At 38.8% G+C, this 27,649-nt stretch overlaps 4 protein-coding genes across 6 annotated transcripts in view; 1 reads left to right on the top strand and 3 right to left on the bottom strand.

Moving 5' to 3' along the window:
* LOC126367808 (uncharacterized) lies at positions 1-23,042 on the bottom strand. 2 transcript variants are annotated; one of them, XM_050011571.1, is made up of 2 exons: positions 22,944-23,042; positions 1-2,990 (listed from the first exon to the last, which is right to left on the bottom strand). In XM_050011571.1, the coding sequence occupies exon 2, from the start codon at positions 2,981-2,983 to the stop codon at positions 1,010-1,012; it is 1,974 nt and encodes a 657-aa protein (XP_049867528.1). In that variant the 5' UTR covers positions 2,984-2,990; positions 22,944-23,042; the 3' UTR covers positions 1-1,009. The 2 variants fall into 2 exon arrangements, with proteins under 2 accessions (XP_049867528.1, XP_049867520.1); XM_050011563.1 differs by lacking the exon at positions 22,944-23,042 and adding an exon at positions 4,414-4,630.
* Positions 7,218-9,685, bottom strand: LOC126367053 (uncharacterized). Its single transcript, XM_050010447.1, has 4 exons — positions 9,611-9,685; positions 8,828-8,972; positions 8,242-8,458; positions 7,218-7,980 (listed from the first exon to the last, which is right to left on the bottom strand). The coding sequence occupies exons 1-4, from the start codon at positions 9,683-9,685 to the stop codon at positions 7,218-7,220; spliced, it is 1,200 nt and encodes a 399-aa protein (XP_049866404.1).
* LOC126367821 (uncharacterized) lies at positions 13,902-21,960 on the top strand. 2 transcript variants are annotated; one of them, XM_050011583.1, is made up of 10 exons: positions 13,902-14,061; positions 15,341-15,478; positions 16,897-17,076; positions 17,841-17,978; positions 18,151-18,277; positions 18,494-18,666; positions 19,021-19,102; positions 19,439-19,601; positions 19,981-20,154; positions 20,547-21,960. In XM_050011583.1, exons 1-10 carry the CDS (start codon positions 14,035-14,037, stop codon positions 20,572-20,574), a joined length of 1,230 nt encoding a protein of 409 aa, XP_049867540.1. In that variant the 5' UTR covers positions 13,902-14,034; the 3' UTR covers positions 20,575-21,960. The 2 variants fall into 2 exon arrangements, with proteins under 2 accessions (XP_049867540.1, XP_049867548.1); XM_050011591.1 differs by having other exon boundaries at positions 18,497-18,666.
* Positions 22,904-27,649, bottom strand: part of LOC126367791 (GATOR complex protein WDR59) — a 5,563-nt gene continuing 817 nt past the window's right edge. The window contains exons 3-12 of the mRNA XM_050011539.1: positions 26,990-27,568; positions 26,852-26,913; positions 26,417-26,755; positions 25,966-26,337; positions 25,714-25,867; positions 25,333-25,516; positions 24,657-24,777; positions 24,099-24,350; positions 23,485-23,711; positions 22,904-23,042 (exon numbers count right to left, since the gene is read on the bottom strand). Of these exons, the coding sequence (XP_049867496.1) occupies positions 22,952-23,042; positions 23,485-23,711; positions 24,099-24,350; positions 24,657-24,777; positions 25,333-25,516; positions 25,714-25,867; positions 25,966-26,337; positions 26,417-26,755; positions 26,852-26,913; positions 26,990-27,568 (2,381 nt within the window). The 3' untranslated portion in view covers positions 22,904-22,951. The remainder of the gene's footprint in view (positions 23,043-23,484; positions 23,712-24,098; positions 24,351-24,656; positions 24,778-25,332; positions 25,517-25,713; positions 25,868-25,965; positions 26,338-26,416; positions 26,756-26,851; positions 26,914-26,989; positions 27,569-27,649) is intronic.

The following is a 27,649-nucleotide window of genomic DNA, read 5'->3' on the forward strand; positions in this document are numbered from 1 at the left end:
TTCATTTAAAACAAAGATTGTTTATTTAACATAAAAAATTATATGTAGCCATATTTATTTCGCACCTACAAATTATAACTATGTACAATTTCAATACGCTTTAATTACCACATAACACAACACACCTACATTACTATAATACAATGTTTATTAGATTATAGTTCCGAGCCGATGTATTTTCTTACTTCTATATCTTCGCTGTACTAAGAACATTTTACACATTTGGAACCAAAATTATCAGTGCAAAATTAACTCACATGTGCAAAATTATCAGTCTTATAAGGCTCTATTATGATCAGGATTACCATGTCAATTTGATTACAGCACTGTAAATAGAGGAAAGGTCCCAATTGATCCTAAGGTTTCCTCTAGAATTTACTATTCGTCAAAATATACATTGGGATGGTAATGTAGCGCAACACGCTGATCGGTTCATGCACTTCATTCAATGATAGCAGGGATCGAGTGAAGTGATGAAAGATGGCGTTTGAATCACATCTCATTTAACATTACGAATATGTTACGATAAAATATGTATGACTCTGGAAAAACAAGCGACAAATGTCGAACACCGAATTGCTCTTTCATATTTTTTAACACAAAATTTACATATATTATTATTATTAATAAATTAGGTACTTAATATCGTTGTTCCTTTAAATAAAACGTCGCATTTAATTAGGTACCCTCTTCCAGCTAGAAGTCTGTTATGCTTTTACATTACAGTACCTAAGTACTAAGTATATACAGAAGAAATAAACTAACAGAATATGTGGAACATTACAAAAAATGCCTACTTTTAAAACACAACAGACACAATAGCAACACTTGACGACCTTCTGTACTACTGAGCCGTACCTACTACCTACTTAGGTCGGGATACATGTTGAGCAAAATATTTTAACATAGTACATCTACTTGTATACGAGTTCCTACATATTCACAAAATTTTGATAATATCACAGCATTTGTTAATTTTCGCGTTTAGTCCGTCGGAAAAGACGCAGTTTCATTCACAGTAGCAGTAGAGTTTAAGTCGGAAGTGATGCACACAGTGGCTTTGGTCACCGTACAAATTGAGCCGGCTGACAGTGCCGGCGAGGGCCCAGTGGTGGGTCTCGCGGCGCAACGTCGCCTCAAACACACCGCCGCCTGGCTCGACGCGCACCACCACTAGGTACTCTCGCCAGCCCAGCTCTTTTTTATCCGGCGTTCCAGCCACCAGCTCACGCGCCTCCAGCACACTGCCCAGCTTCAGTCGCGCGCATTCCGGGTGCTCCCGAAGCAGTGAGTTCAGGTGCCGTACCAGATGCATCGCTGCCTCGCGCGTTTCCCCACTGTCCGTCGCTGTCTCATAACTCTTATGACAGGTACACCAGTGATCATCGATATATGCTGCTTCGCACGTTCGGTTGCTAGGCACTGGCAGAAATAAACTAATACTCCTTCCGTGGCTGTAGGCTGTTTCAGTGCGTTGGTGGATCCGCTTGTCTGTTATGCTATCAAGGTCAGCTAGGTCGACGAGCATGGCGTGCACGTCGAATGGTGTGGTGAGCCGCCTGCTGTTCAGTCTCAAGTTATCGTATGCCTTACTGTATTTTTTGCGAAATGATGGTGGTACTAATATGTGCAGCAAAGGCAACCGTTCTTCTAACCGACCTTGTTTAGTATAGCGAATATCGCCCCAACGTATTCCATGATCGCTCATAAATATTAAAATTGTATTATCCAGGTACTGAGAACTATCAAGTTTTTTTAAGAATTCCTCGTAACCATCGTCCATAAGCATGGGATAATTTAAATAATCGTGACTCATGCTTACTTCCCAAAAAAAGCCAAATAATTTAGAAGACTTTAATGTCGAAGAAAGATCTAGAATATAGTCTAAAAGCACTTGGTAAAAGTACTTGTTACCCATACATAGATAACTATTAAAATCTAAATTGTTTCCAGCTTTTTCCTCTGCTTCGCTCATGAAAGTATGTGTATAGTAGTCGGTAGGAGTGCCGATAAACCCAATTTTACCAAAATTGAACGTACCTAGTTTGGCATTATCCTCTGCCAGAGCCGTGTAGTAGCCGATGTTCTTGAATCTCTCCCAAATGAACGGACAATTATCGAATGTGGCTCTAGTGTGAGGCCAACACGTCGTTTGAAGTTCAGCGTCCTGCACCCCGAGCAACACCGCAGCTAAATTAGGAAAAGTATTGTCTCCCACTTTATTGTATCCCATAAATTCAACCGCGCCTTTCATTTTAAGATAAGCTACTGTTTTAGGCATAGTTCTATAGAAATTCAACCTGGATATTGCATCTAGACCCATCACAATCACATTGTACCAGTGTTTATTGTGTGGAGGAGGGATCTCCTCGAACAACATTCGTTTCATTAAAGGTTTCTTGGGAGCGAATATGAAGAATTGTTCGTAGGTACCGTATTCATGTTCACATGATACTTTAACGAACTCATTTATCACTTCGATGTAGTTTGAAAAATAAACACAATGTTGATACTCAGCCCTTTCGTCAACAAAAACTGATGTTATATCGTCAATTGACAATGGCCGGTAAAAGGATTTGTAGCAACAGGTCATATTGTCAGGATTAATATGCAGATTAGGAAGGTACTCTTTTTGTATCCAGATATGAGTGCTGTTGTTTTGAAGGAAGGTAATATTTCCGTTGCGACATGACGTGTTTTCTGGTTCGATTATGAATTGTTTTATGTTTGGATCGAAGGGGCTGAGGCCAGGGATGGTGCAGCCTTCAGTGTCGATGGTGAAGGGGTGTCCGACGTTGAAGACGTGAGGGCGATGGTCCCAGGGGGGTGCGAGGGGTTCTCGCGCGAGGAAGAGGAAGTCTGAGCCGCTGTGGAGGGAGAGCAGCAGCACGCCGGCACCGCACGCGGTGGCCAGCAGGAACAGGTAGCGATAGCGCGCTGCTGCGCGCCCGCGCAGCCCCACGCCCTTACCCTGCTGGCCCATGCTGCAACTGTACAACATACACCTACTTAATTCAATCTTTTATATACTTACATTTTAACTTTCAGCGTGAACTGAAAAGAGTTCTAATATTACTATTCTTCAAAAATCTAACTTTATGATAAAAGTTTTTTTATCAAAGGCAGCATTTTGGCTACTTATCACGTTACTAATAATAATATTAATAAAAAGTTTATTTAGGTAAAACCTACTACACACATATACATTTACAACATACTGCGTGTGTGTGTGTGTGTTTTTACTGTAGTTGTTTTAGGCCATAAAATAGATATATGGTCATCTGTTGACTTGGTAGTTGTACCTACTCCAAAAGGAAAACGGCGTAATTATATATACTTAGTAATATTATGACGTTACAATATTTAACTTTCTTTGTAATAAATTATACTTCTTATTATTCTATTAAATGTTAGTACGATAATGTTGTAATTAAACGCAATGTATTTTACCTATAGAATCACTATATTTTACCAGTTTCCATCACTTGCCCAGAATTCACTTCCCTTTGCCAGAACTAACTCGTTTGAATGTCCGCGCTTTTGTTGATAAAAGTGCCTACCTACTATACAAGCTTTGGTGGCAATTGGGCACTGATGCATTCACTTATTGTATGCTTCGGCTAAAATCGACAACGTCTTGCCCAACATTATCACGGGTACTACTACCAATAATATAATACAAGTATCACTAAATTACAAAACCTTTGATTAGACACGGATTTTGCGTAGAACTAGTCATGTGTTTTAGTCGTTTTAAAGTACAATATAAAAATATTTTCTTTTACGAGTTAAAGGTAAGCTTATAAATAATCAATGTTATTAAAATTTTATTACAGTCCAATATCAGTTTTTGTTGCGATAACAACCTACTTAAGAAGCTGAGAAAAAGATGCGTAATTCAGTGAAAAATAATATGTTGTACCAAATTGTGAGAGAATGCTTAATCTTTAGACAAAGTATTACTAAACAAAATGAAAAATAATAAGAATTATTTTTGGTTATATTAGCAAAACAAAATGTAAAACTCGTACCTATAGTGTGAGGTAGTACGGAAAGTAAGTACTTTACGTGAATCCAACTCGCGCTTGGATGTTTCTTAAAAATTTCACAAGCCAATGCCAATTTGGAAAAATAATAATATTTGTAAAAGTATTTTACAATAATAAATTGTAAGTATGGTTAATAATTATCATACTTTGTTATGGTTAATAGGTGTCACAACAAAATGTACCTAAAGAATTAGATGCGGCTCGATACTCGTCAATGTACCTAAGTATAAAGTGTACACATGATGTAAGTAGGTATATACAATACATTGTGAAAAATTTTTACCTAACATTTAAAAATAATTAGGTAACTTTACTAAAATATGAGATAATTCAAAAAGCATGTAGGGAAGAGGGAATCACTTACCTATCAATAGCAGCTGTGCCATGTTTTAGTGAACATTTTTGACAAAATGTTTGCTAGAGACGCCGCGTCGCGTTTGTATCACGTAGCATGGCTGATGTTTATCGGAGTAAGAGAGCAAGAGCGGGTGTAGCAGCCGGTGCAATATGGTTCATTATGTGGTGGCGGGAGTGCGGTGTGCTGAGCACTCGGGTGTGAGAGGCCAACTGCCGAGGAGCGGGCGCCACACGGAGGCTGCGCACATGCGCACTAACACCACGAACCGGCGGACATCGTCACACAATCATTCCTAACATTCCACACATTATATTCAATACTTACTTAAGGAGCGAATGACACTCACTGAGTATGTTCAAACAGGTGTTAGAAACAAAAATGGACTTTAGAAAAGAATGGATTTCCTTCGCATCGTAAGTTACAGATCGTTACCGAAGCATCCTCCCTTCTTTTATCTATACAGAATATTTTATGTCTTGTAATTTTTAGGGTTCCCGGCATCTGCTCAAGCAATTTATCTCAGTTTGCTCTATAGCATTGTCAAGCTCACGGCAGGTTCTGGTATAACGAAGAGAATACACCGGTGAATACTAATTTGAGGAAAAATTGTAGTAATCAGTCTTTATACTTATAAGTGTCCAAGTAACTAAGGGGTTTAAGTTAGGTTATAAGTACGTATATTTTTGTCAGATATTTTATAGTGATAGACATCCATCGTCCCCAGATGAACTTAGCTTTCAAGTTTCATGTCAGCTGCAATCCTATTCATGGAATAGAAAGAAGAAGTTGGAAGGGCCAACTGAGCATGAAACGCGCGCCATACAAGTTTGAGCAAACACTTCAATACTTCCAATTTGAATTCCACTCATCCGCAAACTTAACAACGCACGAAGCTCCGCGATAGTATATTAGAAGCTCGTCTTGTGCATTATAACCTGCAGAGCAAAAAAATAAATGTCGACTATCATGCAAGGAGATCCTTCGTTATCACAGGAAAGCTAAAAACCTAAGTAAGATCGGCTATTTATCAAAAAAAAAAAAAATACATTTGTATGCAGTATCTTACGAAAAGTAATGATTACATTCCTGCCTATCACATTAAAATATACATTGCCAGTAAAGTCGCTATGGAATTTGAGAAGCAGTAGAGCTATAGTAGTTATCTGTTTGCAGGAGTAGTAGTATACAGTGTAGTGTATGTAGTGTGTTGCATTTATGCTTATACAAAATGCGCGTTAGGGCCTTTCCTACCTCTTTCTTCTATTCCGTGATCCTATTAGTTTCTAGTTTCCTAACAGTGAGGTTATGTGTAGTACCTATAGGTAGTTCCATAATCTAAGCTGTACTTATAGGTGAGCGATAGTCCGGGCCATGGCATCCAACCTTTGACGTCTAGTAATATTAATACATGTCAGTGCATCCAACCAATCGTCATCTCAACATCATTTACCGCCTACAGCCTCCGTGATACGATGGTTGAGCGTTGGGCTAACGATCCGCGTCCAGGGGTCGAATCCCGGGACATGATCACACAAATCACTTTGTGATTCCTTAGTTTCGTCAGAATATTGTAGGCCAAGCGACCGATTGTCCGAAAGTAAGATGAGCGCTGTAGATAACCGTGCTTCAGAAAGCGCTTTAATCAGTCGCTCTCGGCAATGGTATTTACGTAAGTACGATATGTAGTCGTTACATAAGCCATGTTAGGGGCCTATGGCGGCTCTATACATAGTATCCCTGACACCAGAGGAGAAAATTCGTAACTCTACGCAACCCTGTCTGTGCGTTTACGTGCATATCATAGATATACCTGAACTCCACGCTCATGGGCTCCATTGAGCGTAGACAGAACCACAAGTGATCAGTAGGTGAACCCAGCCAGTTATTTGCATATCATGTACCTAACAAAGACAGGTTACCAAAGCCGCTACATCGACTTCAATACGTTTATATGATATCCGCCTACTACTACTATATGTATTATTTATTCTGTGGTATACTGCAGTAAGTAGTTATTGGATAGAATGTTTATAAATAAGTATTTTAATTTTATAGGAAATTCCCTTTCTAGCACGAAAACGATGTAAATCCGGTTAATAAACAGATCAATTCGCAATGAATCATAATAGTTGTAGGTAGCAAAGGAAAATAGATAGATTAGAAAAGTTTTTGTTGAAGTGTAGGAGCGTAATAAAGGCTGGATCGCCGCTGTTGGCTAATCCTGGATTACTCGCTCGATATTCCGCCATATTCGCCGGAACGAACCGCCCCTATTGCATACTAAACACTTCATCTCATCTATTCGCCTGTTTTATGTATAATACTTAAAAAAATATCTATCTACCCATAGATTTAAGAACCACATTCACGAATGTAGTTAAGTAGGAAGTAAAAGTTATACGTAAATTGCTGACTGTTCCATGTGCAATTATGGAACTTATGATTATGATGAGGTATCTCCCTAACAGGTTGCTTTTCTGTACCTACTGGTTTCAGGTTTTTGCTTTAGAAATTCTTATATTGTGCTATTCAAGATAAAACTATTTCGCACCTTTTCAGACGTAGGTATTTTGAAAAAATAATATTGTGTGTGTTTAAAACTAGCTTTCGTTACCAGGTTTGCTACATAATATTATTAAATGAAAATCTATTCCCAAATACACATTTGTGAAACTTGATAAAGGCACCCGATTGTTAGTGTACCTAATTTATACAGAGCGACGTAGGTACTTTGTACAATATAAATACAATTCGCATTAAGTAAATTAAGTATTATGGCTAGGTTTATAACAAAGTAGAGTTCTTTATAATCATAATAAACAATAGCAGTACATCTTGAGCCAGTACTGTTTCACGCAGAAGCTGAGTTCACTGTACATGTTGAACCTGCTGACGGGGCTCAGCATGGTCCAGTCGCCATCCTTGTAGTGGCGCATGGTGCCCTCGAACACACCGCCGCCGGGCTTCACACGTACCACCACCGTTACGTCGTGCCATTCTTTATCACTTTCATAAGGAATTGTGTACTCAACTGCCTGAAGTATACTCTCCAAAGCCAAGCGAGCACACTGAGGATATGACCCCAGTATTTCATTCAAATGACGCACCAAAAACGACGCCGCGCCCCGTGATTCCGAAGTTTGATTCGATATCCGACTAGATTGAACGCAACCACACAAGTATTTGTTTATGTCAGCAGACTGGCACGTTCTATTATCCGGTATTTGCAAAAAAAGACTCACGCTTTTGTCGTGATAGTGAGTTATCTCATTTCTTAGAAGCACTTCTTCATTTTTTATGGCGCTCAAGTCTAAAAGATCGATAAGGGTGTTATACAGATCGTAAGGGGTGGTTAGGCGTTCGGCGTTCTCCTTTAAATTTTCATAAGCTAGACTGAACTTTTTCCGAAGTGAAGTTGGGGGCAGAATATATAAGAACGGTAATCGTTGCTCTAAGCGGCCCTGCTTCCGTTTCCGAATATCACCAGACTTGATTCCTTCATCACTTACTAGAATTAAAAACGTGTCGTTCAGATAACCGGAGTTGGACAGTTTCTTCAATAAAGTCTCATAGCTGCGATCCATAATCATTGGATTATTTAAATGTCTGGAACTCATTGAGGACTCCCAAAATATGCCGAATAATTTATGGGATTTCAAAATGTAAGTGAGATTTTCGATATAATTCAACATGATTTGGAAATAATATGTGTTTCCTGTGCAGGGCACGTAATTTTTTAAGTGTGATTTTTCAGCTTCCCTTATTATAGGATGTAAATAATAGTCAGTTGGGCTGGTTTGGAAACCATTATATCCCATTTTGTTTAAGTTGAACATGCTAAATCTGGCAGAATCTTCTAAAAGAGCTGTGTAGTATCCAACATCCTTGAAGCGATCCCAAATGAAAGGGCATCTATCTAGTCTTGCTATAGGACTTGGCCAACACGTTTTCTGCAATTCTTCGACATTTTTGCCCACTAACATCGCCAATACATTTAATAGCATTTTGTCAGATGTTTTGCCATAACCCTTCAGGTCAATGACTCCTTTAGCTTTAAGAAAATTTAAAGTATTAGGCATTGTTCTTTGAAAATTAAGTCGGGAGACCGAACTCATTCCGAATATTAAAACATTGGGCGCCGACTGATTATCTGGAATTTCAAAAGGATTTTCTCTGTGCAACGTGAAAGGTTTCAGTTTTGGCGCAAATATGAAGAATTGTTCATATGCAATGCTACATGTGACTCTCACAAATTCATCTTTCACGACTATGGAGTCGTTAAATATTCTACATTCCTGATAATCGACTTGATATCCAGTCGTAAGCACTTTTATATCTTTCAACAACGTGACAGCTGTGTAACAACATCGCAAAGTTTTGTTATTAAGGGCCTTGTGGCTCTTATTATAATATGGTATACTTTCGTTTATTACCCATATATGTGTTTCATTGCTTCCAAGCAAGGGATATGCCTCGTTGGGACACTTCTCGTCCGCAGGATACTCCACAAGATTTCTGATTGTTGGATCCAAGAAATCTAGACTCGGTATAGTGCATCCTGGACTCTGGATTGTGAAACTTTCATCTAAGTTTGTTTCAAATATTTCACGTGACACATTAATCGCATCGTTGTAGAATTGAATTCTATTTTGCTGTGTGGTGGTCTCGTGGATGCTTCTCAATAACAGGATAATGGGAATGTAAATAACCACTCTGTTCTGTCTGTACCGCATAATGAAAAACGCACGAATCGCCTGTGAAAATTGTGTTAGAATCCCCGGAGGTGCCCGAAAAAATCGACCTCATTTTTCATTATCACTTTTTATTGCTTATTGTGTTCCATTGTTTTAAAGTTGGTTTTATTTCTCTTGTAGTACTTCTCGATAAACATCGCACATCCTATAAACACAGTTACCTACAGTTCCAGACTTTCTCTTCCTAAGATCTTGTTCTTTGGTAGATGGTCAATCTTTCTGTTTTTTATTAATTAAATAAACATTAAAATTGCTTTCACATTTTATTTTATATTAATTAATAATTCATTTCAGTTACACAAAATTTTGATTTTAGAGACACCGCCATCAGACACCGAACTTTAACTTAGAAGTACTAAGAAATAATAGGAGTAATTTGATTATTTAGTGTTTAGAGAAGATATAAAGATTAAAAAAAGTTAAAAAAATAGAAATAAAAAGAGACTCACCTGAAAAAGGGTAGAGTCTGCTGGTTTAGTGTGACGGTTTCGTAAAGCGGCGGCCGCGACTGTGGGCAGTCCCATAGCAATGATTTAAGTTGTTATCAAACACCGGTTGTTTTGATCGGCTAATTGCCGTTTTATAGGATTGTTGTATGCACAGAGTGACGGTTCTGTCTTGACTCGAGCGAACGTTTTTTAAACTAGCGCCGTTGCAATCGATAGCCGACCGACACCGCTGCACTCCGGAAGCAGTTATTTAAGCTATTTTTATTTTCCATATAAACAGCAATTTCAAAGCCTTCAAGCGCACGAAGGCTGCTTAATCGACATTCTAGTGCATTGTTGGCGATAGCTGCAAATCAGACGAATTTGTTTTACCTGACACATAAGTGTAATTTAGATAATTCGTTTAATGTAAATAATATTATGTTGAACGTGGTTTGAGATATCAGAGTAGGTATAATAAGTAGGACGTTTATTTATGTCAATTGAACAGTGCACTTTCAGGCGGTAATTATGCAGCAGGTCGCATGCGAGAGTTATGTTCGCGTCGAGACGTTAAGGTTACGCTGCATGCTAGAGATAAGCTCGCGATTAGGCTTTATACTCACTAACATCTATATTAACTATATTTATTTATTTATTATAAGTGTTGAACTACAAATATACTGAAACTTGTGAAGTAAGGAAAACCTTCGCCTATAGAACAATGCACACAGAAACGGAACGCGTTCCGGGGTCGTTATATTTTTGTATGCCAGGGTTCACACATAAATCTCAACGCTCCCCAGCGCGTTTTCATTTAAACTCCCGCTTCGACCGATCTGTTTGTTGATAAAGGATAAATTCCAGGTATGGGTGACAAAGGCAATTCACGCAACTACCTACAGAAAAGTTGACTAAAGAGTATTTCTATTTCTAAAGTGATTAAGTCCGCTGTACCAGGCCATGATAGACTGGTCACCTTTTCCTCAGTTGATTAGATTAGGTAGAACTATTTATACTTATAAACCTATATGGTAATAGTTCAAACTTATTCTATTTAGCAACACATTTTCAGATTTGTCCCTTAATAATGTATGTAAGTATTTGCTACAAACGTCAAAACAACATAACATTGTGTTATCTACAAAAAGCCTGGCTAAAACATTCTGCTTATCTGTTTGTTTTATACTTCATTACGCAGGCGATAAAGTTTTTGGATATCAGCTTTGATTTTTGGCAAATTCAGAACCCTTTTATAGCAATGATTTCTATCTACTTACCTACTAATGTTTATATACTGTACCTACGTACACTAAACTACACTTTTATAGATGTCCATTAATACGCGTCATCATAGCCATCTTAAAATGAATATCGGGAGTGGTTTTGTATTGTCTTATTGATAACTTGTCTACTAATCCTAAATAAAGTTAGAAATTGAAAAATAGTATAGTAGGTGCACAGGGTGTTAGTGACATCGTAACGAATACTGAGGGTGATGAATCAGACCATTCCGAGTTAATATCAAGTGGTATTTTTCGTCGCAGCTGTTGTTCGTCGTTCCTAGTGTATGAACAAAATGCTCAATTTGTGCCGAGGTTTTTCTTGCAGCTTCTTTTCCCGGGCTATACAGGTTGTGAGAAGCTGCAGTAGTTTTAGACGGATGAGACGTTCGTTATGTAAAAATTGACGATTCAAAGTGTAACTATGTTACCTATTGAATAAAGATATTTTTGAATTTTAATTTTAGTTTCAGACAAATTTTCCTTAAAAAGTAATAATTAATACCATGTATTTAGGCTTTAAATTCGTTTAATATTAAGTAGTACACTTCAGCAGAGCGGCGGGCGCACGGGGTGCGCCGCCTCTCACGCCACGTCAAGATGTGAATGTTCGCAATCAGGTTATTTTACAAGTATGCTTTTAGATGTTCCTGCCTTTGCCCAGGCATATACCTATTACAAAAGGATTGAATATGCATTTACTAGTGCCTTCCCTGTTCGGAGAATGCGTGACTTATATCGTAGCGTCACGGATTTGAATCCCGGCTGGGGCATTGAACCATTGAATTCAACTTTACGAGTTTGAATTCATGTTTGGAACATATAGATAATTGACATCACGTGGTTTTCAAGATTTGTGCCCGGTTAACGGCAATGGGCTCGACCCATACATTGGATTTTGCATTGAGTATGCTTTACTGCACAAATGGAACCAATACATGGACACTGAAAGTGGGGCTAATTCGCAAGTTAAAAGTCGCTCAACGTGCTATGGAGAGAGCTATGTTTGTAGATTCTCTCAGAGATGGAATCCGAAATGAAGTCATCCGATGGTTAGTTCTGAAAAGTAGCAAACTGAAGTGGCAGTGGACTGGCCACATTTGTCGGGAGTGGAGGTCGCGTCGAGGGAAACGCAGTGTGGGTCGACCACTGGCAAGATGGTGGGACGACTTACAGAATATGGCTGGAACCACTTGGATACGTAAGGCTGATATAGGGCTTTGTGGCGTGACTTGGGAGAGGCATATGTCCAGCAGTGGACTGCATTGGGTCATAAAACCTGACGGAAGCCTCTGACCTAGATTTCACATAAAAGAAAAGAAGTATAATAATAGGGTGGCTTTTATTGTTTATTGTAAATTGAAGCGGATAGACAGCGTTAAGTGGTTGATTTCGAAGAGGGGTAAAAAGCAAACTGCCCACTGCGGGTTGGTATAGGATTTTCGGTTAAAATCCAACCCAGTTGGCTAAGTTTTTAAACCGCTTGAAGTTTCTTCAAAAGCTTATAAAAAGAGCTTGCGCTTTTTGAAAATGCGCATGTATTTAATTTGTAAATAGGTTTAAACTAAATGCATGAAGTAGGTACACTTAGTAAGGCGGGCTACACGGAGAGCCCTCGTCTCACGCGACCATGTCAAGATGTGAACGCTCGTGTTGCGCTCCATATTTGTTCGGATTATTTTATTACAGTTTTACATACATATATTGAGGAGCTCGGTGGCGCAGCGGTAAACGCGCTCGGTCTGCGATTGTTGAAGTTAAGCAACTTTCGCAAAGGCCGGTCATAGGCTGGGTGACCACAAAAAAAAATCATCTCGAGCTCCTCCGTGCTTCGGAAGGCACGTTAAGCCATTGGTACCGGCTGCATTAGCAGTCGTTAATAACCACCAATCCGCACTATCCATCCATCCATAGGGAAGGCCCGTGCCCCAGTAGTGGGGACGTTAATGGGCTGGTGATGATGATACACACAGAAGCTCACGAGTTGGGATAGTCAGAGGTACATCCATCTCAAAATGAACTAAGTACCCACACCTCACCGAGCTTTCTGTTAGACCAACGTAATAGGTGAGCCGTATCACTGTCTCTTACAGTTTTACATGAAGATTTTACTTTAATAGACTATTGCTGTGGGCGATAGATCCTTTATCACCATAAGGTTCATCATGTTCATCTTAGGACTTCGTATCAACAGTGACTGCAAGTTGTCTTTGATCTGTCCACCCATATATGGTCGTAAGGCCCAGATGCCTTTTAAAATCCAAATCCCATTGTTTAACTATTGTGTCTGGAAATCCAGGCCTTACGAGGTTAGGGATTACGGACGTGAATTTATATGTATTTTATTTAAAGAAATCACGAAAGATTTACTGATAGAATCTTCTGACCTTCTGAAAAAAAAAATAACGAGGCTTCTTCAGTAAATAAATAACATGGTACGTTGAGAGCTAGGGCGGAAGAGTGGTTTTTCTATACCAAACGATTTAAGGGACAAGAGTAACAATATGTTTTTACTTTTAGCCGTGTATCTTGGAAAATGTATTGAGTTATGGTGCTATAGTTCAGTCTTTAGTTGTGTTATCTCTAGCTCTATGTTCATTCGCGAATTACTAAGCAGAATATATTAATCCTACAGCTAATACTATTTTAATCAAAAATGTTATATGATTTATGAAAGTGAAAGTGATAAATTTCAGTTCTTGTCTACGTTTTTATTAAGTACTTATCTAAGTATTTATCGGGAGATTAGAGACCTGTCGCCATGGCTGAATTCGGCTGGAACGATATATTTATCGGGCGGGCGAATATTAAAACTCTACGTAACCTATATGTTCGTTTATGTCTGTTTATGTTTTATGTAACTTTATGTAGGTCCTCCTTTCGAATTATTAAAAAAATGTGTAGTGAAGCAATACTAACACTTTTTACTTCTCAAAACATTGCGTTTAGATGTTGCAAAAGCACACAGGCGTTAACTTGCAACCCCTACTTGGGGTGCGATTAAAATTTACTACCTTAAGAGGCGAGGGGGAGCGAAGAATCTACGCATGCGCGGTGCAGCCGAAGGGCCGATGGCACCTACTGTCCAGACCACACACCACCACAACCATTAGTGCACCAATACCAGGGTTTCTTCGAACAACAGCCGCATAAGAGATATGAATGAGGACCACGTCGTTCTCCCTGGAGGTAAGCATGCCTATCACCGCTTAAAAGCTTGTAACATGAATTGAAACAGGAAAATCGATAATAACACAATCATAACCTATAATGTTTTTGATATCGCATTTCCTAATACTATTACGTTCCGTGTACTAATAAATCGTATCAGAGTAGGCATTTAACGTGTGTAGTGTTGTGGTGATTCACATCATTTTAATCGGACCAACCAGTGTTCAGAATGTACAAACATCTACCTGGCATGTTAACAGATTTTCAATTTCCTGGAAACATGATAACAGTTATTGCATCTATATTTAATGTCTAAGTAGTTTTACTGTTGCTAACGAAATTTTTTTTATAAACTGGTATATAATATTTCGTGTTATTTAATCTTTCTTGACATAATGACACTTGACATTATATAGAGGGTAGTCCAAATTTTAATATAAATCAGTTACGACCGAAGTCTATAAAGAGCTTTTGACCCATGATACTCTTGTCTTGTTGTCTCGAGACACGTTACCGGCTTTTTTACCCAGTAGACAATACTTTGATAAAACGGTAGGCTGGCGGTAGACTTGGTAGTTCAGAGGGTAAATGCTGCCAGCGTTTTGGGCGCTCTGCCTCAGCGTGGCGCGCTGGAGGAGATATTTATTTATTTATGTATTTATTTTATAAACACACGTAACAGGTTACAGACACAAATCTTATGAAATAATACACTTTTTGATATTCTATTTATAATAAGCTGGTATTGTTATTGTTATAAAACGGATGTTTCTCTGTATTCGGCGATTTATATAGCGACAATAAGATATTAATTCTGCACACTGTACTTCTTCTTTCGTGTGGGTTGTGATGTGGATTACCAAGCTCATCAACCCTGCTGTCAGGGTTATTATTGAGCCGCCTAAGGCCCCTGACATGGCTCATGTAACGACTACTTACTTACATCAGTAAGTAGTAACCGGGACCAATGTCTTAACGTGCCTTTCAAAGCACGGATCATCTTACTTTCGGACAATCAGGTGATCAGCCTGTAATGTCCTAACCAAATTAGGGATCACAAAGTGATTTATGTAACTTGTCCCTACCGGGATTCGAATCCGTAACCTCCGGATCGTGAGCACAACGCTCAACCACAGGTCCACGGGGGCCGTAAACTATACTTAACTCCAAACTTTTTTGTGTATCTAATCAGTACCTCTTTAACTTTTCTGTGCTTCAATTATTTCTATACTTCCCAAAAGTCTATGTGTCTACGAAAGTTTTATATAAATGAAAAATGGTATTGTGAAAATTGCAGGTTATAACCCTTCTCTTCCTCACACTGATCCCCTGGCCGGGACCATCGGTGTTCAAGATTACCTGCTCTCGTGACAACTCCAAAATCGTAAGGAAAGTCATACAAAACAAATGGCTCCCAGTCTTAGAAAGGTTTCAGGTGAGTTCACACATCAAAAACGTAAGAAAAATTGAAACGTAAAGGAAATCATCGCGAATAATTCAAGTCAGAGTAATTTTAAGTCGGAGTTTCCTCATTTAATAAATTAACAATCTTTTGCATTGTGTTCTATTTATTTTTTTATTTTATTTATTAAAAATATTAATAACAGTATTACTATATTTGTGTACCTATTTGTAAGAGCTCTTTATAGCAATTTTTTAGTTGTGTCTACAGGTGAGGTACCTGTAAATGGCTGTTTATTTTTTTCGTTAGCTGTTGGAATTCCAATATAAAATTAAATAAATAAATAATTCACTAAAGGGTGGAAATAAGTTGTCTTGAAATTGATGTGGCATGACAAATATTTTAGTTACTGTCCAATGTCCGTTCATGGAACAAGGTTTAATTAACTATCCTTTGCTGAACGAATGGCGGAGATTTATCGTTACTATTTCTACGAATTTTAGCATGTTATCACTGTAACGAATGCATGCATGATGGCCTAGCTACTCCTATTATAGACAGACAGAATATGCGTGGTATGCTGGACCATAGTCCATAAGCTGAATATGAATAACAAAGCAAAAATGCGAAGCCTAATGCTAATTCGGGATGTTGACAAAAGCAAATTCATTAATGTACATAGGTACGACTATAAAGATCTGTATGCTTACAAAACAACAGATTTAGTATATCAACTCGGGGATCACGGATACAAGCAAAACGCTCATCTCATATTACGTTTACGTTCGATTGTAACGTCTCGTTTGTAGTAAACGGTTATCTTAATTTGCGAAGTGAGAGTTATTTTATGGCAAAAAAAGATGATATTAATTTTGACTAGCGATTATTTCTCGGCTATTTATCCTTGTACTCACTTCGCCACCAAACTTGTTATTTTGATATTCACCCATATATATATACATTTTATATACACCCACTATTAAGTTTAAGTTCTGTGTAATAGAGGGCGAGCTTGTAACCATTAACCGGGCACAAATACTGATAACCACGTATAACCCGTCTGAATTAAATGTATATCTTACGCATCGTGTAACTGAGTCTCGATTTGCACGAGTTATAAATTAGTAACTGGTGGAATCGGAACGCTTGCAAATTGACAAGGCCCTCTAATCACGGAAGACCATCGCATACCCGTAAATTCACTGACCATTATACCCGTAACTACACTCACTTCGATGGCAGATAAATAAAGATAATAACACTAAACACGTACCTAATCACGTCGTATTCGCGTCCAGCTCGCGCTGAATCAGGGTGTAACATTTGACAAATACATAATGATTTATTTCTTCATAGCTTGCAGCTTTACCTGCAAGCTTTTATAGAATGTTCAGTAGATATTGCATTAATTTAAGGAACAGTGTCCTTAAGAATTCCTCGTTGGTTTGCAGGTAAAGCTTCCCCTGGAGTGTCCGTTCCATCCGGCGCGAGACATCTTCGCGCCACAGCACGCGGCCAAGCTGCGTCACCGCGCGTCGCAGTGGACGTGCGCCTTCTGCGGCAAGTCCTTTTACGAGGAGCGACACCTCGACACGCACTTCGACCAGCGACACAAGAACCAGATTAACAAGGTCTGTACATACTGGTCTGTCTGTGTATGGTCTGTGTATTTACGGGTTCACCACAAAATGGTGTTTAGCAGTTAGGACAGCTAATCGACTCGAAATAATTATTATCCTATGATTTGATTTATTTAACTTGATTGATTGTCTAAATACTAAGACCTTTTTGTGGTAAGCCGTTAAAGCCAGATTTGTAATTACGGCAAAGAAAACTTTTAATGACTTTTTCTCTAATAAAACTCGTTATGTACACAAATTCAAAATGCGATGACAACAACGCTCAGACAGATCAAATTAAAGAGGAGACATCAAGTGTGCTAAAAATCGCGATTGGAAATCTGATTAGCGTAACTGGAATGCCTTTGTTTTGTTACCTTTGATGATTACTTAGTACTGAATGACATTTCATAATATCACAAAACACTACCTACTCTATTCACAGATAGGTAGTATCTAATAAATTACAATTCTGAATCTTATAGAGACGAAAAATGAAAGTGAAATCCAATACATCTGGATTAGCATTAGACCAGATGTAAGTCATAGTACACTACGCGAAGAGGCGTCTGTATTAAAAAGCACTAGAACGAAGTGAACCCATACTAATTAAATATATATTTATAATTTTTATTTTACCTACATCCGTGCTCTCACTATAGGTGACTCAACGCAACCATACTGTCACGTAAGTCTGGAGCTTACTACACTATCCATGGTTGTCAAGACATATCATCACGATTGATACTGATAGAAAAATATTTTTTGTTTTCCAGGCAGAGGACGCAGTATGTCTTGCGGACTACTGCGACATAATGCGATGCCAAGTGCTGATAGCACATGGGTCGCTGAGCAGCGTCGGCGGGCCGGGCACCGACGTCGAGGTGTGGCAGGACCTCGAGGCGGCGAGGAAGGTATACGATGAACGTTTATAAACTAAAGTTTCTTGCTAAGTTTCTTGTCATTTCTACGGTCCTAACAAGTTGAGAAAATCCGTAGAATCAATAAAAAATGAAAAGTTTATCTTTTATAGGAAGGTACCTACGTTGAATGAAATATTTTGAATATCCGAATTTGTATTTGAAGGCGCTAGCCCCGGCCGCGGCAAGGAGTATGGCACGGGTGCCTGCGCGCCGGAGACACCGTCCGCGACCGACGCCTGCGCCGCCCGTCACCGACTGTCCGAAAAAAGATCCTAACAGTGACGAGCCTGGTATGTGCTTCTACTTCTCTAAGGATAAGAAGGTTTTCAATCTCTCTCTCCGGCCTGGAGTCCCCGCGCGCCAGAATCACCACGCTTGCCGATCTTATTTATGTAATGCCTTAAAAATCCCTTATGGGGTAGGTAGGTACCAAATTGTTTTCTCAATGTCATCTGACAAGCAAGCCTGTAATCTGTCAAACAATCTGTAAGTATCCACTTTTTCAGAAGTAGGAGAAAAGAGAACAGAGGATAATGACAGCGACGTTAATCAAACAGCAGAGCTATGCGATGCAGACACAGTGGAGTCATCACTACCACCAGACAGTAGGCAGCGGCGGTTAGCTGACTTGCAGGCAGAACGGGCCGCCTGCGACCCTACTCGCCTCCAAGGATTAAAGGTACCAGGCATCTATACAACATAATAGAAGAGAAGAAGTAACACCAAGACAAAATATAAAGAGGTTAACTATTTTTACGTGTTCTTATGGACGGGGCATGTTCTTATTTCTTAGTTGTCTTTCATATTTCTATCTTTGGAGTTTTGGAGCGATTCTTTTTCTAGAGAAGATTTGGTATTCTAAGTTATACCTTATATTTTTCTTGTCTAAAATATGAAATGGCTTCGTAAATCTGAAATTCAGTCGCTAGGCATTCATTTTGCACTGCCAGTACCTTTTATCTTGACTATTTAACATTACGAAGTTATTCTCATGCTGTTTCATTTTAAAGTTCTTCTTTGTTGTATCATTCAGGTGCGATGCGAGAGGGTCGTGCATTCCTGCATCGCTACACTTCTTCTGCATCTCACACAACACCAGTTCACGGAACTAGAAGGTGGGTTTATCTACAGTTCATAGTGTGTTTACCAACCGCGCAAAAGTCAGATTCTTCACGTATTTTCTTCCGGAATACTTTAGAAAGTAAGTTCAAGATGTGACACGTATCGTCTGAAAGCGAAGAATCTATTTGCTGTTCAGGGGTAAAGCTTAAGACACACAAAGACGGTACTGGGAGGGACCAGAGGCGGGAAGCAGGAGTTTGAAACCGTGTCGCACTGCACCTGAACTTTGGTGTGGGCATATAATCACGAACAGGGGTTCTAAAGCGCCATACAGCCCAGGGTCCGTTACTGCGACTGAGGAAATAAAAACCTTCATGTTTTGTTTCCAGATGAGATGCAGCGCGCAGTGTGCTGGTACCTGAGCTGTGACCGGTACTGGGAGGACACGGCCCCGACGGCGCGCGCCTTCCCGTGGCCACTGCTGCTGGCCCTCGCTACCGGCCTGGCGCTCGCACTCTGCATGTGCTACTATATCATCTGGATCGTCTTCGAGTAAGAACGCCTTTAAGCTATTTTTTGTAGCGTAGCAGATTAAAAGAACTGAAGAGTATTTTTTTGGAGCTAGAAAAGTCGACTGTAGAATAGTCATTCACGCAAAATTCAATAGGTGTAATGTTTATTTTATATTCCGAATAAGTATCAAGACTATAAATAGATAACGAGATGAGTGACCTAAACTTCTTCTGTCTCATAATATATATTGTTTGTAGTGCTTATTATTGTGCAAGAGTAAAGAGTTTTATTTTGTAGAATTAGGAACAGCATGAAATGTGAAAATAAAATATGCAATGCAGAATTCCGGACGCGATGACCCAGCAAATAATTATAGATACTCGTTATTCGTACGACTTACCTGCCTTTGATTTCCTAGTTCCGAAGAGGGCAGCGTAGCAGGCAGCGCGTCGGTTTCAATGACGACGCACTCGTCGCCCACTCGCGCCGAGCGTCTGGCAGCCGAAGAAGCTATGCTAGAGGACCCTGACCACGACGACCATTACATCTACGTCACCTACCCGCCGGAGCTCAAGCGACGCCTGCTCGAAAGGTACGCCAAAAACATGACCTTCATCCTCCTCACCCCGTTTATAAGACAGACTCGCGTCGATTGAATGTTCTAGAACAGTCCCTATTTACTTTCTTGCATGTTCTTTTCGTTTAGAATTCCGAATTGATTAAAGTGTTTATAGAAGCATAGATTGCGGAACGTCGTACATAACGCTCTGCTTAGATCTGTTTTAGTGGTTAAAGAGGGCCTTGACCACCCTATAACTGTGTGCTTGATAGATTAAATCTGTCACTTGAAAAAACTATTCCATTTTTAATTTCAAATTAGGTTTTTCAAAACTCCATTCCATTGAGTTATCTGACCCGCACATTGTACTTACTCGACTCATACTCATACTATAGGTACTAATAAAGGTAATTTTATTGTTTTAGCTGCTACAATAGAACGACTCGTCTATGAGAGCCAATCGTCCATCCCAATATTGTGCATGCGTACCGTACCAACGAGTAGTAACCTCATTAACTGTCATTGTTCAAAATTCTTCAAAAGACTCAATATAACTACTTGAGTAATTCTAAACGTCTATTTCATGTCAAGGGCACCGAACAGCAGTGATAAGCATATACAGAAGAAAATGTTTATTAAAATTAACTTTATACATTTACGCATTGTTTAAAATTGCATGGGGTTTTGGTAGAAACAACACTGGATGTTTTTAATAGTGTTACGCAATTTGAACTGTGTTTGTAGATTGATAAAGTCGATTTTGTTATCTAAATATTTGCTTCTGTTCTACCTGGCAAAGAAGTAGGCTTTAAAAGTACAACGTTCGGTTGTTGCAGAATTTTGAATTAATGTCATAAAATGTTGGTGTATGTGTATGTCAACAAAATAGATGTAATTCAACAGTTCTGTTTCTTATTTCTTGATCAGTTTTTAACCGACTTAAAAAAAGGAGGTTGTAGGGGCGATGGTATGATATTTTTTACCAAAGCTTTGTTAGCTGTACAAAAAACGAATGCTTGATTTGTATAATGATAATTAATAAGAAACAGAACACTGGACAGTGTACCTTATAGAGAATTGAATCTCATGTTTTATTCTAAATTGTTCATTGTTTTAATCACTTTAGTACAAGTGTAGCTGTTATTGTTTACCCATAGAAGTAGTGTGCTTCGGAACTTGTGCCTAATTTCCTTCTAGTTCATGTTTTAAATGTGATTTTTCCAAAGTAGCTCATATAGAAATTGTTTTCCTAAATTGTATACAAACATTAGGCGTTTGTTGTCTGTCGATCGAGTAAATACGAATAACTTACGTACAAAGAATTATATTAGAATCAGGAGAGTATTAATAACTTTACGGGGTTATTTATGTAACTTATTTACTTAACAATTAAATTCCGAAATTGCTTTGAAAAAAAAAAACGAATCTAAAAAAAGGAATGTACTCTAAAATTGCCTTTTACTACCAATAGATAAATTGCAGTGTTTTGAGATACGGATGTATGAGGTAAAGGTTTGATTACGATAGGTTAGTTATTTGAGAACTTTTGATAGCTTGTGATAAGTTTGAGCGTTGGTAAACACAGAGTTGTCTGATAGAAGTAAGGGACTCGAATGTAAGTTACGTGCTTTTGTATTAAACGACAGCGAATGTGTAGAACTAGGGATCTTTGTAAATAAAGTCTAATTTTTCACTAAATATCTATAATACTAAAGATCATAAAAACTACTGATATTATATTAACGATATGAATTGTTCGATAACTGCTTTCACACGCCATTAAATGCTTCAAAGAGACTGAAGTAAGGATAAATACATGATTGTTCACCAACTAGTATACTCACTTGCACCGTTCCGTAACATTTTGTGTTTATTTTTAATTATATTGTAATTTAAAATCGTTTGTTAAATAAAATACTGATTCAAATTGACTTGTCCTTATTTATTACTATACAATGTTCTGTACAAAATTGTCAGTCTGTATACTTAAATCATATAAATTACATAGACAATGTGAGGCATCACACATGGTAAATTACTATAACATTTTTTTAAGACATAATAAGTTGTGTGTGCACCTGTCTCTCTCACTCTTCTATATAACCTTTATTTTGTGTCTCTTGCTAAAAGTATTATAGAATTTTAAACATGTGGTTCAAAACAACAATAATATTGCCAATTTCTTGTAAATTGTACCTATATGTGATCGAAGGATTAGGTCAAAGACAAATTATAAAATGCTAATCTAGTAATAGAAAATTATCTAAAATGATCAAAAAACATCGTAATTTTTCGTTTTAATTATAAGTTACGTAACAATGAGTATGACGTTTGACCACTTTTATTATGCATATAAATGAAAACGTTTTGACGTTTCGAATAAAGTACCTATCTCATTTGACTAGGTTATCATCTAATATATAAAATTGTTTAATCAAATCTGAAGATTATTTACATAATATCATGGTATAAGAAGACCAGGTATGCTCAATCCTATGACAAGCCGCCATTGCTAGCCCTTTGATGACGTAAGTGTTACCACTGTGTTACCATTAAATTGGTATCTTCAACATTCCAAGGACGTAAATTTTATTATTGAAAATTAAGTGAATTACTAACTAATGTATTTAATTACTATTACTTGTCACATATATAAATCTTTTACTAATAGTTCAAAAGTTCCTTGCAAAGTAAATATAAAAATATTGGTCGAGGGTAATTTATTTATGACGTCAGCTGGGATAACCTTGAAACTGAACCTTGAACTGTCACTTTTGAGCCTGGTTTTCTTATACCATGCATAATATTAAGATATAAGTTACCTTGTGCGCTATACATATTTGGCCCCTTTCCACGCAGAGTTACCCTCGAGGAGACACTTGCAGCCACAGCCGGTAGGACAGGTGTCGCGTTGTAAGAACCTACCAATGGAAAATAAACCTTATTTAGTTCCGAATAGGTTTAGGGCTTAGTATAGAAGCTGCTATTTCTGAGAAGTCTTGGTGATATTATTAATCGTCATTGATTGCAATTCAACACACATTCTCATCTAACTTGGAATATAAGATCGCACCGTTTTTTTAAAAGTCTCGGTATTTTTTGGAGAAAATCACGACAGAATTGTCGTGATTGCCTCAGTTTTCTTGTGATTTTCTCCAAAAAATACTCGATTTCTTTCAATTAATTTCAATACGGGTAAAAATTGAGACCACATGTTTTTACCTAGATTGCAATTAGAGTGTCTATTGCGAGGTTTTGTTAACAAAAATCGCTTGCGAGAGTGAGTGAGTTACGTGGTTTTCTCTATACGGCAACGGAGTGTAGTGCGCAGATGCGTTCGCGCCCCTGTCCCCGGCGACGTACCACTTGAGCATGTGGTGCGCGTGGCCCGCGTGTCCGCAGTAGACGCAGGCGGCGGCCAGGCCGCGCACGGCCAGCGCGCACACGGCGCAGCGCAGCGCCAGCCGCCGGCACGCGCCGCACAGCGCGCCGCGCGACACGCGCCCGCACCACGCGCACTCCGTCGCGATCTCCGGGCCCAGGTGCCGCGGCGGGGACTTCTCGTGCTTGCATGTCACTAGCTTCATTACCTGTACCACAGAACACTGATATTCAGGACGATTTTTCGTTGAACCTGTACAATTGGGGAGTGTGTCGAGTTATAGTTACGTTGATTTATTTATTTCGATTTTAGGTACTATACATCAGTGAGAATCAAGCATGTCTGAAGAAGTGGAAGTGGTCGTAGTAAGTGAAATTGCGTGGTGGTACTTCAATGGGAAATAGGCGTGATTTTACGTATGTACGTACGTATGTATGTATGTATATTAGAAGATGTAATCTCGATAAAAAGAAAGAGAATAGAAAGAGCGCTGGAACTGGGAGGTTTATTAATTTAAATATCCATAGTACTTTCAATCCTAGTTTTAAATTAAGAATTCCCGATTCACTAAATCATACATATAAACATTCCTCACCTCGGTTTTCTTATACAAAAGCTGCCAACGATGCAATACATCGGCGTATGCGCGTTTGAAGCAGTGGTACAGGTGGACCATAGACTCGTCCAACACACAGGCGGACGCAGGTTCAGACTTTGAGAGAGTGGAGTCAGTATAAAAGTTCTCCGCTTCCGAACACGAAGTACTTCGAACGATGGGCAGCGTCCAACCATCTGCGCTGATTTCGCTGAACTGGTTTCCTGTGCTGTATGGAGATGTTCCATTGCCCTGAAATGATATAAGGGTTGTTGTTTGGTTTCTCGTTTATTTTTTATCGAATAATTGGGTAGTTTCCTAGGTCAAAGATAAATTACCAAATCAACTAGATAAAGATAGATTATACGAAATTTTGTTTTCGATCGAGTCGAATGCTATATGGATATGAGGCGTATTTGCAGCTGACACTAAAAATCTTGCAAAAAATGTGCCACCGATATTATGTATAGAAACACCTAAAAATATACGTTACATAAGAATAAGTTAAGTCAAGAAAATATATTAAATCTAGAAAGAGAAGAGAATCAAAATACTCACGCCACTTGAAGAGCTGATTGTGGACTGTGAACTAGAGTTACCAGTGTCATTGAAGACTGAGAATGCACATGCTAGCATAGCTGCCATCTGCAAGTCCGACTGTTTGGCGTAGTGAGATATTCTGCAACATAAAGCATATTGATTCACATAACTGTTAAAGAACCTTTCGAATGCCGGAACGCAGATCTCGACTAGACACAATGAAAATTTATTGTGTCTTTTTTTAATACGACTAGTATGCGCATTGCAGTCATACTTCGAGACATTTCGGGTATCAACTTAGAACCTACAGCAAAGTTGATGACTGACCTGTGATAGACACCGGACTCCAGACACTCCATGTAAATATCTCGTTCTTATATAGACACAGAATAAAGTTTCATATACGCACAACTAGGGGGTTTAAAAAACCACATCAAAGCATATAATAGTAAGTGCGCAATGCAAACAAATCACAAATGTCAAATAGCAATATTGCTTTTTTAGATGAATTGCTTAGGTGTGGCCTTTTTAACCCCCCTGTACCTTATGTACGTATCACGCAAGCGTTTATGAAAACCGGAGGTAGGGTCAGGCAGCTCAAATCGGTGCGGGGCGCTAAGTATGCTTTCTACGTAGAATTATCACTTGTTCTATGACAATCGTTCAGGTTGCATTACATTAAGCTAATACTTACAAAGACTGTAGCAGGTTACAACATAGAGGATGTCCAACCCAACCCATGCTCTCTTCGCTGGAGGTGAGCTGGTCGACGACGCGCGCCCGCAGCGACCGCGCCGTCAGCTCGGCGAGGCCCCACGCATGCGCTAGTTCTGTCTCGCCTTCATCCGCAGCTATTCTCGCGTTCTTTGCACACATTTCTAGAACAAAAACATCATAATGTCATTTACAAGACACTGGCCACGGGGTATTGACTTTTCATTTCTATTTATTTAGGACAGATACATCAACTAAGTCTTTGAACGTGTTAAACTTTGAGCACTCTCTGTTAGATTGTAAAGATACGATGTTGTGTGAAAACTATCAGCTAGTGGAAATTAATAATATTAACACTTACCAATGGGATTTTCAGCATTAATAACGTATTTCTCAGCGAGTGTGCGATTCAACAGGAATAGATTAGTTGCAGCATATAGAACGACTCTAGGTGCAGTACACCCTGATATACTTCCACGACTTCGCATGCTACCCGCGCGTCGACCTTGGGCTTTCTGTAAAGAAAATATATAGGGTAACTCAGTACAAGCTCTTCATAGTTTCAGCAATTTTTAGCAGTAATTGTAAAATTGTAAAAAATGTAGTCCCTCACCCATCGATCCTGGAAATAGAATGTCGTAATTGAATTGGATAAATGTCGTAAATGCATCTGTGGGAAGCCCGGTGCGTTTGTAGGGGATGGGGTCGTGGTTGCATGCGGCGATACTGAGCTGTATCCGGCACCAAACAGTCCAGGTGTTAGCGATAAAGACGACATAGACCGCGGAGTACCAGTCTCGTGTTTCAAAGACAATCTTCTAGTGTTCGGTGGGCGATTGAACACAACTAAAGTACTGACGCCGCACCATTTAGCACCACAAGTTCGAGGAAAAGGGATACATGAGTCCCCAGCGTTCTCGCTCTCTGATTGACTCCTTTGACTAGATTTCATTGAGTCAGAATCGTCACTTGATTTCACCGGTATCTGAAACAATAATAATGAAATAATACTTTTTAAATAATAGTACACGTATTTTGAAGTGGGTAAAGTTTTGATGACATACCTCATCAATTGACGTAGCTAAAGTCTTCAAACAATGTAGCAAACATCTGTGACCTTCTTTCTTCTTACGATAAGCAGTTCTGTTGATAGCTTGCAATATTTTGATAGTTGTAGGACCATCTACATTTGTGCCTGACAGCCAAGAGAACTTTGGTATAGTTTGTTCGGTAACATTCTTTGGGAAAGTCACTTGTAAGTTGGCAGTGTACCCGTTTCGTTCAGAATGTATTTGACAAGTACGAGTGTCTATGTTCATATCAGTAACTTCTATATTAGCCATTTCACGAATGGACTCAAATTCTTCATCAATAGAAGTGGTACTTTTGTGAGTTAATTTGTTCTGAAAAATAAACAGGGTTTTTTACATATTTAACAGTAACATGATTGATAACAGTAAGGAAACTGTAAGTAAGCCAGAACAGAATTATTGCCTCACCAGTTGAATGTCTTGACCTTTATTATCATTAGAGAGCTCATTAAGTGAACCATAGCTGGCAGCTGGAATAAAGGAGGTAATATTATTTTATCTACAAAAAAAAGATATTTTTATTATACAAATAGAGAAATATGTTACCATCACTATTATCTTCTTCATGCTCTGAGTCATCAGGTAAATAGTGATTACACATCTTTAAAAGGGAAGATTGCATTGCCCATACTCTGAGTGACTGATCCCTGCCCCATGTCACCAGTTGGTAGTTACCAGGTGAGGTGTTTGGCCTCCACACCATAGTCTGAACAGTATCTGTGTGTCCAACCAATCTATGAGTCAATGCTCCTCCCACCCAAATACCAATAACACCTGCCTGTTCAGCTCTAGGTAATCCTCCCCATCCTACTCCTATAGTTAACAATCCACTACCAAATGGTGTGTAAATAGCTCTCCACACAGGAAAGTTTGTCATTATAATGTTTTCTGGTCTTCTTGCATTGTTTATGTCAAAGTATTTTATACTGCCGTCATGGCTGGAGGTAACCAGCTGATACTCATGGTGTGGGCTCCAATCGACTCCATGAATTTTGCACAAATGTGCTGAAATGTAATGAATGGGCGCTGTATGTTTGCGGTAGTCCCAAATCTTTATGTCACCATCATGTGCTGTGGCTACTATATGTGTGGCCACCTTGTTCCACTGCACCTGAGAAGCTCCAGCTGAAATAAAGATTCATCAGTAAATAAAATACCTTTCTCAGATAGCTTTTTTCTTAGTTTTTAGTGATATTGAGGGACTAA

The sequence above is a fragment of the Pectinophora gossypiella genome, chromosome 1, assembly GCF_024362695.1.
Source record: "Pectinophora gossypiella chromosome 1, ilPecGoss1.1, whole genome shotgun sequence".
Taxonomy (NCBI): Eukaryota; Metazoa; Arthropoda; class Insecta; order Lepidoptera; family Gelechiidae; genus Pectinophora; species Pectinophora gossypiella.